This window comes from Aplysia californica, unplaced genomic scaffold (assembly GCF_000002075.1).
Source record: "Aplysia californica isolate F4 #8 unplaced genomic scaffold, AplCal3.0 scaffold00208, whole genome shotgun sequence".
Lineage (NCBI taxonomy): Eukaryota > Metazoa > Mollusca > Gastropoda > Aplysiida > Aplysiidae > Aplysia > Aplysia californica.
The window spans coordinates 534,249-549,622 of record NW_004797478.1 but is presented as its reverse complement, the minus strand read 5'-3'; the positions used below and the strand labels follow the sequence as shown (position 1 = coordinate 549,622).

The 15,374-nt window shown below is 39.9% G+C and overlaps 1 protein-coding gene across 1 annotated transcript in view; it reads right to left on the bottom strand.

Annotated features, from left to right (window-relative positions):
• The window catches only part of LOC101855646 (methionine aminopeptidase 2), a 37,015-nt gene that overhangs the window by 11,484 nt on the left and 10,157 nt on the right, over positions 1-15,374 (bottom strand). Inside the window, exons 2-8 of the mRNA XM_005099276.3 lie at positions 14,736-14,864; positions 12,741-12,806; positions 11,520-11,655; positions 6,240-6,345; positions 5,736-5,791; positions 4,115-4,296; positions 3,540-3,731 (exon numbers count right to left, since the gene is read on the bottom strand). Of these exons, the coding sequence (XP_005099333.1) occupies positions 3,540-3,731; positions 4,115-4,296; positions 5,736-5,791; positions 6,240-6,345; positions 11,520-11,655; positions 12,741-12,806; positions 14,736-14,864 (867 nt within the window). The remainder of the gene's footprint in view (positions 1-3,539; positions 3,732-4,114; positions 4,297-5,735; positions 5,792-6,239; positions 6,346-11,519; positions 11,656-12,740; positions 12,807-14,735; positions 14,865-15,374) is intronic.

Genomic DNA, 15,374 nt, shown 5'->3' with positions numbered 1-15,374 from the left:
GAAGGTCAAAACTGAGGTACAAAGACATCTGCAAAAACAGATTACCTAAGCTTGAAGTAGATGTCAGCATCTGTGAAGAAATAAGCGATGACAAGAAAACATGGAGGAAAAGGATAAATGAAAGAACTATTATGCTAGTGACTAGAGAGCAAGCACTGCGACAGAATCTGCACTTCAAACAGGAAAAAAGTAGCCATAAAAGAAGCTCCATGAAGACAATTCGTATACGGAAATTCTTCTCTGCCCCCCCCCCTCTCTCTCTCTCTCTTTCTTTCTCTCTCTCTCTCTCTGTCTCTCTCTTTCAGACCCCTCCCCCCCCTCTCTCTCTCTCAGTCCCCCCCCTTCTCTCTCTCAATCTCTCTCTCTCTCTCTCTGTCTCTCTCTCTCTTTCAGACCCCTCCCCCCTCTCTCTCTCTCAGTCCCTCCCCCCTTCTCTCTCTCTCTCTCAATCTCTCTCTCTCAATCTCTCTCTCTCTCTCTCTTGAAGCTAGACAAGAAACCAATCCTTCTCACAATTTCCTTGAGATTGGAGGATCAAATAGTAGCTTAATAGTAAAAACTTAACGACGCACTTAATCTGTCGACAAGCCCATTGCCTAATTAGAATTATGTGGAAATAAAGTGCGACGTTCAGTTTTAGATATAATAAAAGTATTATTGTCAGATTCTAGATCTACAGTACTATGTAGTACTAATTAAAACTTATAGTAGGTTTCCTATTGAATTGACTGCAGGTGTAGTCATTTCGAGTTGTTCGGTAACACTAACGTGTCACGATGACTGAGTTAGACGTAACGAAGCGCGTGGCTTCCCCGCCGGGTTGGAGAATTCTAAACGAACAATTCGTTCGTCGACACTTGGACGGTTAGAAATCCAAAACTGAGCAGTCTATCCGTATAACTCTGGTTTAGGACTTAAAATAATAAAATTTCGGCAATTTTGTTTTAAATACTTAAAAGTAGAGTCATGTATTCCAGTCTAGCACATTTAAAGACAGTAAATCCCCTTAAGACTAAGAGCCTTTGAATTCAGTTTTTTGTCTCTCCTGTAAAATTTACGAAATCGGAGTTGGACAGTTAGAATTCTCCGCCGACGATATATAGATCTAGATCTAGTAATCTAAATAAATCTAGATCGATATCTTGTAGAACAAGTGAATAGGAATAGGCCTTGAACTAGAAATCCGCATCCGATTCCGAAAAGAGGGACTCAGCTGAGTATAATCTAGATTCTAAATAATTCACGCACCTGATGAAATGCTTTTTACCAACATTAATATTACAGCACAACCTATGACTACGATAGGGTTTGACACAATAGAATTGGAATATGAATCCTTCATTGAGGTCTATAATGATCTATATAAATCTAGATCTAGATCTAGATTCTATTAGAACAAGTCAAGTGAGTGAATGAATCCACACGATCTCAACAATTGAATTTGTCAACAAACGAAATTCAAAATGGCCGCTCGAGCACGAAACTGAAAGTAGATAATTTAGCTCGTCGTCCTTTTTCGTATTCGCATTTCTACTCGGGTTCCGACAATTATGTCGGAAACGCCGACGTCGGCAGTCGGCGGAGCGCACGTCGGCGGTCGGCACGAAAACGAAAAGTGCCGACAAAGCCGACGGGAGGAAAAGGGGGCGCTGGCAGTCGGCCAGGCCTCGCACTTCGCACATTGACTGATACAGGTGGGCCTAGCGATAGCATCGGCCGGTTCGCGGGTCGGGTCGCGATTGTCGGATTTCAGACGACTGTCGGCAAACATGCAGGTCTAAGTAGCCTTTTCAGATTTGGTTGCGAGGACTTTGTGCATTTTCTCCGGTCTCAGCGAATTTTTTTCCTTCAGATTCCAGCAGTCCCATGCGATATGAAGAAGGAAGAAGATTATCTATCGTGAGAAGACAGATTTTAGCCGATATGCACGTGAAAAACTATTGCCCACCGAACAGCACAGATAGACAATGGTCGAGGGTACGAATGCGCAATCTGGCAGTTTCTAATACAACTTGCTGCCGAAAAGTTGCCGTAGATATCTGACAAGTTACGGAGGCCGGTGCTGATCTCTCTCTCTCTCTCTTTTTCTTTAACGCAGGGAGGAAATACCAAACTTTCGAAATGTACAAATTTCCGCAAAAACAAAGAAGAATGGAAGCATGGAAGTACTGCAAAATGGAGGTTTTTTTCCTCTTCTTTCGGTACCCATCGCAAATCCGGTAGTTTTGACACCTTATCGGTACGGTGGTAGAACAGGCCCAAAATCAGTATCAACCTGAAAAATCGGTACATTTAGGCAGCCCTGCTTCCATCTTCCCCTAAATTCCCCTGTCTAAGACGGAAAATGTCTTAAGATGGAATTTTTTCTGGCTCTCTTGCGATTCCGTCTTATACAGGTTTGACTGTACTTCTAGTACGAAGATCTCTTTGAAACTTTCAGTAGTTCTCAAAAATAATTTTTACAGACTGCTATGCAAAGCGTACCGATCGGATTAACGAGTAAATTTCCTCTTTGGAAAGTGGTGGCACAGAGTTCTCCACGTTGTATGGATACGATAGTAAAACACGACATACGGATAGGGTTTATAATAATGATGATTATATTATTTGCATTTATGTAACGCCTATCCACACTCTACAGCATGCACTATGCTCTGTGCATTCATTATTACCGCAGCAGACCCTAGAACACTCAGAAACATCCAGCTGCCAAAAACACTGACAAACTGACAAGATTGTTCCTAATCCATATTTTGCATAACCTTTCCAAAGAAAAAAATCAGTCCATAGCAATTCATGAGCAGCTGTTTTTAACCAAAATTACAAAAGAGTATAGCTGAATAATTGTCCACACAGTTCTCCATCTGAAACACTGAGGAAGAGGCAACACAAGAACCTACAGACACCTGTCTCTATTTCTCTTTAGGAAGAGTTTTTATGGTACAATTAGGTCATATAAATCCTGTTTTGTTTTAGTAGAGGTTTTACGGCGCTCGCAACTGCATAAGGTCATATGAGCGCCAGAAGATTAGAGGTGTTACAAGAAAGTAACAAACATAAAAAAGAAGGAGGGGAGATAAGGACGACAGATGTTTGTTAGGAAAGAAGGAGCAAACCACACCAGAGCACCCGCCAACCACCCACCTCTATTTCTCTCCCTTTACAGGTTAGTTGTAAGTTTTAAACAACTGATCTGATTTTTTTCCTAATACAGTAATGAGTACAATTAAGTTATACAGACTACTAAATTGTTTTCAGCACTTGTTGCAAAAGTTATTTCCGAGGTTAACTGTTACAGCACATTTATTTTTCTCAAAAACTTAGATCTATATATACTATGGTTATTACCAGACAGTAGCAATATTTCCTTAACATAACATGTCACTCAACAAATCAGGAGGATTTGATACTTTGATGCCAAAAAGCAAGACAGACAGTCTAGCGTGGACTCAAAGAAAAAAGGCTGATCTTCCATTCTGATCTCTACTTTTACTTTATCTAGGCTCATTTACAAGCCTTTTACTCTCAGTTTTCCTCACCTTGATAGGTTTTTCCATCCAGCTCGACCTCATAAGACTCCATCACTTCCTGGATTCGTTCCCCTATGTCGCACAGCCTGACATCAATACCTGCCTCTCGAATGCCCGTGTTAGTCGCATCTTTTACCGCTTTCAGCAGCTCATCATACTTGGGGTTGAAGGTGAGTGTAAAGGCACAGTCTACCAGATGACCTGTAAAAGTAAAGATCCAAAGAGAAAAGTTACAAGTAAATTCTTACCAGCACTACTACCACCCCAAACTCAAACCAGGAGTACACTCGTTCCCACCTCCATGTTAAAAAAAAAAGCAAAAGTGCAACACATATGTTTTTCTAAATGAACACAGATCAATCAAATAAGATGTGTGATGGCCTTCTAAAGAGAGTACAACCTTTCAACCCCCCTTTAAAAAAACCAAGAAACAAAAAACAACAACCCAACTCACAAACGAACAATAAACTTATATCAAGGCCTAAACAAAAAAAAGAAAGATCAGAAACAATATAATTGATTTTCAAGCACAAATTGTATAAGGAAAATCTATAAAATTCACAGGAAAAGACAGTAGGCATCACCATTTATGTGTGTTCCAAAGTCAATCTTGCAGACATCATCATAACCAAGAACAGTCTGATCCCCAGCATTGGGCGTGTAATGGGCAGCACAGTGGTTTAGAGAGCAGCCAGTTGGGAAAGCCAGCCCAGCCTCCAAGCCCTTTTCCCTGATCAGCTTGCGTGCTGTGGCCTCCAACTCTTCACTGTGACACAAAAGAAAAAAGAATCTTTTGTCTTTAAGGAGTCTCTCAAACCTTGCTTTTAGGACACTGTAACAATTATCAGGTTGCTGGAGCCCTTTTTAGACAGTGTTCCTCCCCCCCCCAACTGCCAGAATCTTTTCCACCTATTACAGCAGACAAAAACACTCATAAAGCTTACCACTTCTAAAAGACAGCTCAGCACTTCTTATGGTATACCCTTTATGGTGACTGGAATTAACTATACAAGTGCAGACCAGGTACAGATACAAAAGGAATGTCTTTATAAACATAGGCCTAGTATTTTGCCATCTGCCAACTGTCTGAGTTGTTCGGTCCTTATTTAACTAATGAAAATTCACCCCGCCATACTGCCAGCGAACTGACAGCAAACGGAGAACACACCCACTGGTTGGCTACTTGATAATCTTTCTTCCACGAGAAAGACATAGAAATAGAGAGAGAGAGAGAGAGAGAAGACTCGGCTCTGAATACATGTCCATGTGCAAGTATATCACCCATAAAAAGTGGGAAAGATTTTTTTTCAAAATCATTATTCTACCGTGCTGATAAGCTTATGTGATAAACACTGGTGTGCAAATTGCAATACTTTTTGAATTCTGAAAATCGCATATATAAAATAACTTTTTAATGAATTTTTTTCTGTCTTAAAAAGTAGTCTTTTTTGTTACGTTTTTGCACATAGAAAATATTAGAAATATAGGTAGCGGATATGGCGACGATTGGGATTGGCTTTGCTACTAACCCCCCCCCCCCCCCCCCCCCCACAGATGCACAGCAGAATCATGTTCCTTGACAATGGGCAATCGGGGCTATGCAACAAAGGAACCCCCTTGAACCGCCAACCCTCCTGTTCCGCCAACTTCAAGCCCGTCCCAAGGGTGGCGGTATAATGAGGTTTGACTGTAATTTCTTGTTTTCTTTGCAAAGTCTTGCTTCCATGATGCAATACCTCACTGTCTTCCCAAGTACACAATGAAAAGAGCAATGGTTATTCTACCCAACACACTACCACTTTCAAAGAAGTTTGCAGCAACTCAATACTCCTGGTTCAATCTTCAACTTTTTTTCCCCACGATACTGGCAGTCTGCACTAGGAATGGCCGAATACCATGAAAGAGATCTAAACAAAGAGTCTTATCAATGTAATACAAAAGTTTGAAGAAAAAAATCGTTTAAACATCAAATCCTTTTTCCCCAGGTATCTCCGGGGGCTCACTAAATTTCCATTTTTCAAACTATTCAAAACCATGCCAATCCTTAGGCCTGGCAGTTTACCATGAGGACTGTAGCTGAACTTTTTACAGGGCATCTTACTGGTAAGTTCTGGGTAAGGGGGCCCACTTCTCTTTATCAAACGTTGTATCAAAATTTGATTCTAAGAATATAATACAAACATAAAAGGAAGAAAAAAAAATTACCAAATGTCAAACATCTTCATCCCTGGCTGGATGATAGACTTCATGTACTGACGTGTCTGAAAGAAAAGAGAAGAAAGAACACACAGGACTTGACAAACTCTCAGGGACTCACTGGATCTAAAGTTGTTTCCAATATATAGAGCAACTCCCTTCTTGCCCTGTATTTAAAGACATCATTCTACTATAGCACAGGGTGAAAAGGTGACAGCTAACAAGCTTCTCGATCGGTAACAAAAACAGATAAGTAGTAATAAAGTTCATTGTTCTGCATTTCAATAACTCTTAGCATGTGGTCACTCAATTTAACCAGATTTTGAAACATTCAAAGACAGTAAAAAATTGTGACTATAACAAAATTGCACACGATAGATTGTGACAAGCTTCCTCAGTTTTTAAAAAGGGAATGAACCCCTTCATGTATGGGAATAACTTCAAAAGCACTACAGCTCCAACAAAACACATTCTCATAGTCAGATGCTTGAGACTTTTGTTAATCAACAGTACCTGTCTATGGGCTTCCGCCGCTAACCTCATCTCCTCATACAACTGGCTGTGGGACTGGTCCAGCATCTTTTTGTCCTCACTTGTCATTCTGTTCATGGCCGTTCGGCTGAAAAACAAGGCAATATTGCTATAAAAGGATTATAACTTTCCAAAAGCACAGTGTAAATTATAAAGTTGTAACGAGAGCAATCTCCTACATAATATATACTGCTGGGCACGGATAGATCATTAGGGATAGACAAATGTGTTTGACACATCCATAGTTTGGGTAAACCATATAGTAAAAAATCAAAAGAGATTTATCTGATGGGAAATGACAAATTGTATGACCCCATCCCTGACTTTGACTTTCCAGTGTTTGTGTTATCTGCGGCTGACAGTACATTCCAGTAATATTTGAAGCTACATTCATAGACAACTGAAGTGTACCAGATGCTGGCTTCCTTGATGTGCTTTATCAACCAAGACAAAAGCACAGGCATTTCTTAACACCATGTCAAACTGAGGCTTTCCTCACTCCTGGCTTTGACTACTGAGGGTGCTAGACAGCTATATGTGATGCAGGGGTCTGATTGTTTTTCTTATTTTGTGTGTGTGTGGGGGGGGGGGGGGGTGTTTGTGTGTGCGTAAGTGTATGTGTGTGTGTGTATGTGTGTGTGTGTGTGTGTGTGTGTGGGGGTTACGGTAGTTGAATGGCAAATAAATTCTTAAAAATCAGAATCAGGGGTGTTACAGTTGTAATTTGGTAAAATTGTACACAAAAATCGTTAATGATTCCACCAAATTTGTAACGATGGGCAGTGTTGTTGATGTTAACATTACAAGCCCTGCTGATATCTGTACCGAACTAGACAAAATCCCTCCACATTTAACACAGAATAAAAAAGCTGACATATCTACATACAATGAGGCCCGCATAACTCAGATACACTGGGGATCGAAAAATGTGATTGACATATCCTGTTTGTTTTAGTAAGAGTTTTACGGTACTTGCAACACAATAAGGTCATATTAGTGCCGAAGACTAGAGGTGTTACAAGAGAGTAACAAACACAAAAAAGGAGGAGGAAAGATAAGGACGATAGATGTTTGATAAAATGAAAAAGTAAACAGACATTCACGAAAGTCAAGGCTGGTAAATATAACAATGCAATGGTGGGAAAATATATCACTACAACGGATTCACTGTAACTGATTCGCAGCACACAACTTTTTCGGTGATGTCTTGTCTCTTTTTGAACTTGTCCAATCATCATGTGTTGCATATGAAGTCAAGGCCAATTTCCTCTGCGATTTTGTCTGCTTTAGTCATCAGGATGGGAGCAGAGTTATGAAGAGACCCAGCATATGTTTGCTAAAACAATGCCAGTTTCATGTTCTAAAATTTTGCAAAGCATGCTCCTTTCTTGTTAAGGTGAAATCTAATGCTGGTGTTTTCAATTTTACCTCGATTTCTTAGATACGTGAAAAGCATTGAATTGGGGATGCCAAATCTCTTATTAATTTCTGACTTAGAGCAGGACTGCTTGACAACCTCTGCTAAAAACTGATGCCTCGTTTGTATTGTTAGACAATTAAAGTTTTCTCTTCTCTGCCATCGTGAAAAGAGCCTGGTACTTATAAAAGGACAGAAGGATGGATAGTGCATGCGCCTTGTTTGGCATCAAAACTTGTGAAAAGAAGAGCGTTGCTGATGAGCCTTCAACAGAAATAGAATCCCTCTTAAATTAGATTATGATTAAAATGATGTAACAAACACGCCACTCACCCCTCTTGTGTTATCTATATACACACTTCCTGATCTACACCTTCACGATTAAACAACCACACACACACAAAAACACAATTCACACACCATAAGGCCCAATGAAGCGCCACACTGTGTCGTCCATCAAAACCCACTGTCCACCCTCACGTGACTAGATTCATGGAAATCCAAGTGCTTTACATTTAATCGTTTATTTTTCATGATAATCTGTTCGACAAATCTAAGTAAGTCTTTGAAAAAATTGTTGCCAATACAAAGAAAATACAGCGGACCAATTGGCGAATAGCTTGTTATACAAACTATCCCTGATTTTGAATTTAGTTTTGGTTTAAGTAAGAAATTTATAACTCATTTCACCTGGCCTATGTACATATATGTAGGGCCCACATGCGCTTGCAATGGCCGGTCTATGTAAATAGAGGCAGCGAGTATTACTGTACAAAGCCAAGCTCTTATCCACGTTTCCCTGTTTTCCAAGAGAAATAAAAGATCCCCTATGATATGAATAACATGTTCCCTCTATTCTTAGCACAAAAAATTATCAAAGTTGTTAACTCTTTGGGTGGTGGATTATCAAGGCTATAGTTGTTCCCCTCAGCGGCGGATTATTTTGAGGCTATTCTGTTGTAACCCAGTGGTGTTAGAAAAAAAATCATTAAAAAAAAACTATAAAAGATAGAGACATACACCATGCATCAAAATAAAGAGAAATGAATGAACTATAACATGAACACAAGATTTAGTGAGCAAAAAAAATATTTGTACTCACTTTTTGCTGATCTACGAGAAATTATCCATTAATTTCTCGGTTTGTATTCCAACTTTGTGTGAAATGCTTCAAAACACTCTGGAATGCAGAGGGGAACCTTGCAGTGCTTGCATTCAAAGGATGTTTGTGTCCTTTTACAGCCATTTCTGGAAGATTTGGGAATATTGCACACAACACAGTCTCTCATTGGTTTCTGTCGCTTGGCTCCGGGCTTCGGCTCACAATATTTGGGAAAATGGGGAAAATTTCGGTTCAGTCTCTCTGGCACCTCAGATAACTTTCTGCCACTACTGGAGGGTCCTGGGTTACCTGGTGCAGCCAACAGCAAAGATTTTACAATCTGGCTCCTAAATTCGAAGTGGTCAACAGGGTTTCTCACTGTCTTCTTGTACAAAATGTAGGAGTTGCACAATGTAGCACAAAAAAGATGCATGAAAAATTTCCTCCACCATTTCACAGACCGCCGAATGCACGCATAGTTCTTCATAAGTTGGTCACTCAGATCCACCCCTCCCATGTTCTTTACATACTGAACAATCACTTCAGGTTTAACTATCGGGTTGCCTTCATGGTCCTTTTTGGTGAGAGTGACGAGATTTGTGTCGTGGATGGTGGACAGCATATGAACGTCACGCTTGTTCATGTCTGAGAGCAAGTAAGTTGTCTCTCTGCCTAAAAATTGTTTCTCCTTGTGAGAGCTTGATACCAGCTTTTTTCTTTATGGCATCAGGCATTTCTTTCCTGTTGGTCCTCACTGTACCGCATGCACCAGTCCCAAGTAAATGCAGCTCATCGAAGAGTTCCGATGAGACGTAATAATTGTCTAGGTAGACATGGTGCCCTTTGTTTAGCAGTCCACAGTAAGCGAGCAATCCTACTACAAGCTTTGTAGTGGTACAACACTCCTCTGATACACCAGCCAAAGACGAAAAAGTTTCCTCTGCTTCTCCCCCGGTGTAAACATTCATACCCAACAAATATCCAGACTCAGACTCGCAGACTTCATAAATTTTTATTCTGAACATGGCTGGTTTTTTAGGGTTGTAGACCTTGAAACGAAGGCGGCCTTTGACCTTTGAAAGCACATGTAGCTTCATCAAAACTTAGATTTTGTCCCGGTGAGTATGCATCTACAAACTTTTGTCCGAGGTGGACAAAGAATGGTCGGACCTTGAACAAGGGATCAGTTTTGTCATCATCATTGTTGTCGACAAGATGTAAATTTGAGAGAATGTTCTCAAAACGTTTGAGAAACATGTGCGTCGAGAAGAAAGGCGTGCGGATGACCGAATCAGTAGACCAAAATTTATCCAAATCATCTTTCTTGACGAGTCCTGTGGCAATTATCAGAGCTAAAAAGGCTCTCATCTCATCTTGGGTGACATCTTTCCAGCTGAGAATACGGGAGTTGGGTGGTAGTTCGTATGTCACATCACCTTTCTGAGCAGCATAATTGTTGGTTTGGTTACACCAGTCCTGAATTATTTCTTCACTTATAAAATATCTAAAAAATTCAAAAGGCTGAGGATCATCACTTAGTGGAATTTTTACTTGTGATTGACCAGTAAATGGCTCAAAAAGTGGTGGAGTCGACTCACAAATCCATCCTTCATTCTCATCTGTTTCGAACACACGGTTAGTGCCTGCTTGTTGAATGGGTTCACGAGCTATAATATTTGATTCATCAACAACTGGCAAACTTATCTCATCACTAGATCTAGAACTCTCACTCTCACCATCAAAGTCATCATAGATTTCATCCAGTAATTGTTGAATATTTGTATTAGATTGTCGCTGGGTCACTCGTGTAGATGAAGAAGTATCCATCGTGATGGCGCAAAACATTTGAATAGAACACGGAGTCGGAATTTGATTCATAAAAGTAGTAAAAAATAGGTACGGATTCCGAACTTGCGCACAAAACAAAGGAAATTCATTTCCGGAGCGTTTGCCGGTGTTATATTGCTTGTGTACCCTTACGGTGAAGAGAAATAAAGCCTCCTATGACGTAGGGTACCGGCGCGCTATAAGTTGCGAGCGCCGGCCATTACACTGGAAAGCTGGCGCGACTTATGTCGCAAGCACCGCCCAGAGAGTTAAATATCAATTAAGAAAAATTGCGATAAAATAAGTTAAGTGTCGAGAAGAAAGAGAAACAACCACAAAAAACCCCCCAGCTGTGCCAGTTATTTTTGTGTTTGCTAATATACGCGAACCATATTTTTGGTTTTGTTTTGGATATAAGCAGCAATGAATGTGAAAGTAGACATAAATCTTGAAAAACGAGGTGATCTGATTGACTTTATTGCTTGGAAAAATTGGTAGAAAAGCTAGATCTAGACCATAGATTTACTTTAAGTTGCTATGGGTAAATCGAGTGCAGATGCGTTTTATGAGTGCCGAAGATTAGAGGTGTTACTAGATAGTAACGTACAAATAAAAGGAGGAGAGATATGGACGATAGATATATGATAGGAAAAGGACCAAACAACACAAGAGCACCCACCAACCAACCACTCCAATTTTGCTTGTTCGTGTTATCTGTGCCCAACTTTATATTCGACTTATATCTCAAACTGTTCCAAACAAACTTGTCTCGAAACACCCGACATTCATCCCCTTTTACCATTCTACCCCTAAAAACCTCACAGGCTGAGGAAAGACTCCAATAGTGTGATCGCCTACCTCATCACAAAACAAAGCGACGTACTTATTTGTACTAAAACTTATGGAATTTACTTACCCGTCTTTATCAGTTGGGTATTCACAGATCTCTCCTTCAGGATAGTTGCCCTCTGGGAACAGCTCTGCTATGGGTATTGAGGGAGGCACAGTTTGTTGTTTAGCCCCCGAGGCAGCTGACCCATCACCTGCAGCTCCTGATATTAACAAACATGCCAAATTTCAGAGCAACTCTTCAATTTGCTTCAAAGTTTCACCTAATATAACTGCTTATGCTCATTATTATTTTATGCAGTGTAGCATATTTCAGCCATCAGAGATACTGTGAAACTGCACACCGTTAGCCCAGTTAGTATCATGCTAACTACGGAGCGGAGGGCCCTGATTCGAATCTCTTGAACCTCCTGAACTTGGGATGTCTCTCTACAACTGCGCTTACATCCAGTTTTTAACATTACATGCTTAACCATGACAGGATAAAACCACACAGGAAATGTTGGCGGTTCATTTTTAAGAATTACTAATGCAGAACAAACATACTTCTAGATTCAGTGCAAATCATTTTGAAAGTCAGGGCATGTCGTAGTAGAAAAATATCCAAGAAAGAGGGAATTATTTCCACTTCATGCTTAAATGGCCAGCTTATGGAAGTTCCACTAAGGCCATATCATACTGGCTGTTCAGTGTAATAAGACTCCGTCACTGGGTAGTTGGAGGGTGCTCTGATGAGGTTTGCTCCTTCTTTCCTATCAAACATCTATGGTCCTTATCTCCCCTTTTTGTGTTTGTTACTCTCTCCTTGCAATACCTCTAATCTTCGGCACTTATATGACCTTATTGCGTTGCAAGTGCCATAAAATATTTACTAAAATAAAACAAATACTCCGTCATGCGTCATTTTTCAAAATGGTATATGGCGGAGTCTTACACTCATGTCTTGACAAAGGAGACAATCAGCGAAACAACACAATAAGGAAAAAACATATGTAAAAAAGAACCCCCCCCCCCCCCCCCCCCCCCAAAACAAAACATACATATAACATGTCATCGAGCTATTGCCATTATGTACAGTTTCACTTCAATGCTGACTGGCATCTGTGGTGTAGTGTTTAGGTGCTTCACTGTTGCCCACAGGAGACTATAGTTGAAGCCTGCCTCCTAAATGATTTAAACTGTGTCGATGTGGTCGTGAAAAACACCTGCATTTTAAAAAACACAAAAAAAACTTCAAATTGATATTGCTAGAGTATCAACGAAACCCTTGAAAAAAGATAATTTTTACCTTTCTTTTTCCTGTTCCTCTTCTTTTTCTTTTTGTTTTCCCCTCCTGCCTCTTCCGCAGCATCACCTAATAAGGAAAGGACAGAACTTAATTTTAACAACACATATTTCACTCAAAATATTTCATATATATTTTTTTATTAACTATATTACCATATAAAATGTCATGAGTAACTTCAAACTAGCACTTGTACCATTATCGGCTCCACTGCGCTCATTAACGAAGCTTGTCTGAACACTCTCAGTAAAACGAGTTTAACTAAATCACAGCCTTACTTGGTGGACTGCTATTTACTCGACAAAAACGCATTGACACTGACATACACCACCACAGGGCAATTTGTTGGCTAACATGGTTTCCACTCATCAAAGAGAAAACATTTTCTATTTTTTCCCCGGTTTCTGCCTGTATTTTGTAACCATTTTCAAATAGACTTATTCTTTTATAAAGATAACAGAGATAGTAACTGGAAATGAGGAGAAATGCAAGATAAAAATCGTACAATGGCCTTGGACAGTCCCTTTTCCTAGGGCATCAGTGTCAAGGACAGGGGTCACAGGATAAATGCAACATAAACAAAGACATGATGAAAGAGATCTTGGCAAACTCGGTGGGGCTCATCATTGTTGGGGGTGGGGGGTGGGGCGGTGGTGTTATTGCCTTGACTCTTGCAAAACCAAAAGAAACCGACTTGGGACCCATCAGAACCCTTTGCTCTAAATTGATCTCTCCAAAATCTGTGTTAAACTGACTATGAATATCATGTCTTTTATCATGAGAAATCTTAAATCTGCATAGGTAGCAATAGTCAAATTATAAGAGAAGAAAGATGGACATCTGCATTTTTTGGACAAAATACACACAGCACTGGCTCATTGCTTTACCATTAAGTACCCAAAAGAAGTAAGGTACTCCATTTGCTCATGAATTATGCTGAATTTGCAGCTGCCTTCATAAAACTAAGAAAAATATGCCATTAACCCCCCCCCCAAAAAAAAAAAACCAAACCTGTGAATACATGAGTAGAGATAAACTTCTTGAATGGAATATACAAAGTAAGCTAATACATTAATTCTTAGTTTTTGGGTCGGAAATATACGCGGGCACTTATGAAAAGAAATCAGACTGTGGTCAGTCTTTGCAAATGGTCACAGAAACGGAAAGAATAGCTGGAAATGTCTGGTACTGATTCAGTGTCATTAGCAAATTAGAAACTATTCTGAAAACCCAGTTCCTACAACTAATCCCTGTCATATTCTTCAGTCAACTTACAAAACCTAGACTTAGCATTTTAAGAAAAGTAAGGAATTTCTGGAGTGTAACAGATTCTTTTCATGTATTGCATTGCAGATGTATTCTGGCACTTAAATAAATTCATACTTTTGTGTAGAGACCACAGTGTAAATTTTATAACTTTTGTGAAAATATGCGGACATTCACGATTGTATTAGACACAAAAGTCGTATGTGAAATAATTATTTATTAGTTAATTGTGTGCCAGATAGATAAAGGTGCAAAAATACGGCTTTCTATAATCTGTGCAGATACCATTTTTTGTAAGCATCTCCATTTATGTTATGTTGTTATGTCCCAAAAGTTGGACAATTTTTGTCCAATCATTTTCTCAAAATTGATTTTTTTTCCCATTCTCATTTGGAAAAAAAATTCACAATTTAGCATTGCTGACTTCAGCGCGTCTAACAAAATAGCTAGACAAGCTACAATGTCCGTTCTTTTTTTAGTCTCTCTCCTCAAGAGCAGAAATGCAGGCTTTGGCTGCATTAAATGATAATCGCCAGAAGTAGAAGAATACACATAAAACTTTAAGTTGAAGAGTACCAAAAATTAAGTCAGCCCAGACAAAGCAGCGACAGGGAGCTGATCCACGTGACACAGAGGTAATAAGGCGCTCGGTGGGGACCCCCCACTTCAACTACAATTCCACTGCTCGTGGGACGAGTATAAAGCGTGGTTTTGAACAATCAGAGACCCTACCTTCAGCCTCATCCTTGTCACCATCCAAGGTGATTCCAGCCACTCCATTCTCAGCAGCTTGAGTATCCACAGAGACCCCTGGCCCTTCGCCATTCTCCATGACGCTACCATCCTCTGCAGTCTCAGCATCTGCAAAAGTAAAAGAAGTATGAGTCCTGACGAAAAGTTGCAAAAATTAAGGCCAAGGTCGGCAGTGAGAATGGAATATTTCCTTCAATTTTATGATTTTCTGTTTATGCAATATTATTATTCTGTATCCACTTGCTCATCTTGGGAAATACATTCTAGAGCCTAAAACTGTCTATAAGTCCATGAAAATGCAACCTACAGACAGGCAGGCAATCACATTACTCACAGTTTGTGCTAAAAGTACGGCTAAAATAGGCCTTAATTACGCCGGTAAAAATAAACACTACAATGTAAAATTTGGTCTCGATACAAAGGTCGTCTTTTCCTCCTCACGTTATTATCTGCCTTGACCCTCTGTAGTAGTAGTAGTAGTATAAGGTTTTACGGCGCTCGCAACTGCTAAGGTCATATGAGCGCGCGAAACACAAGTTGTTCACCTCTGCGAAAGTTCACTTCACGACTGGTAACTAATTTACTTTAAAATGCTAAAAAGTTAAAATATTCAAATTC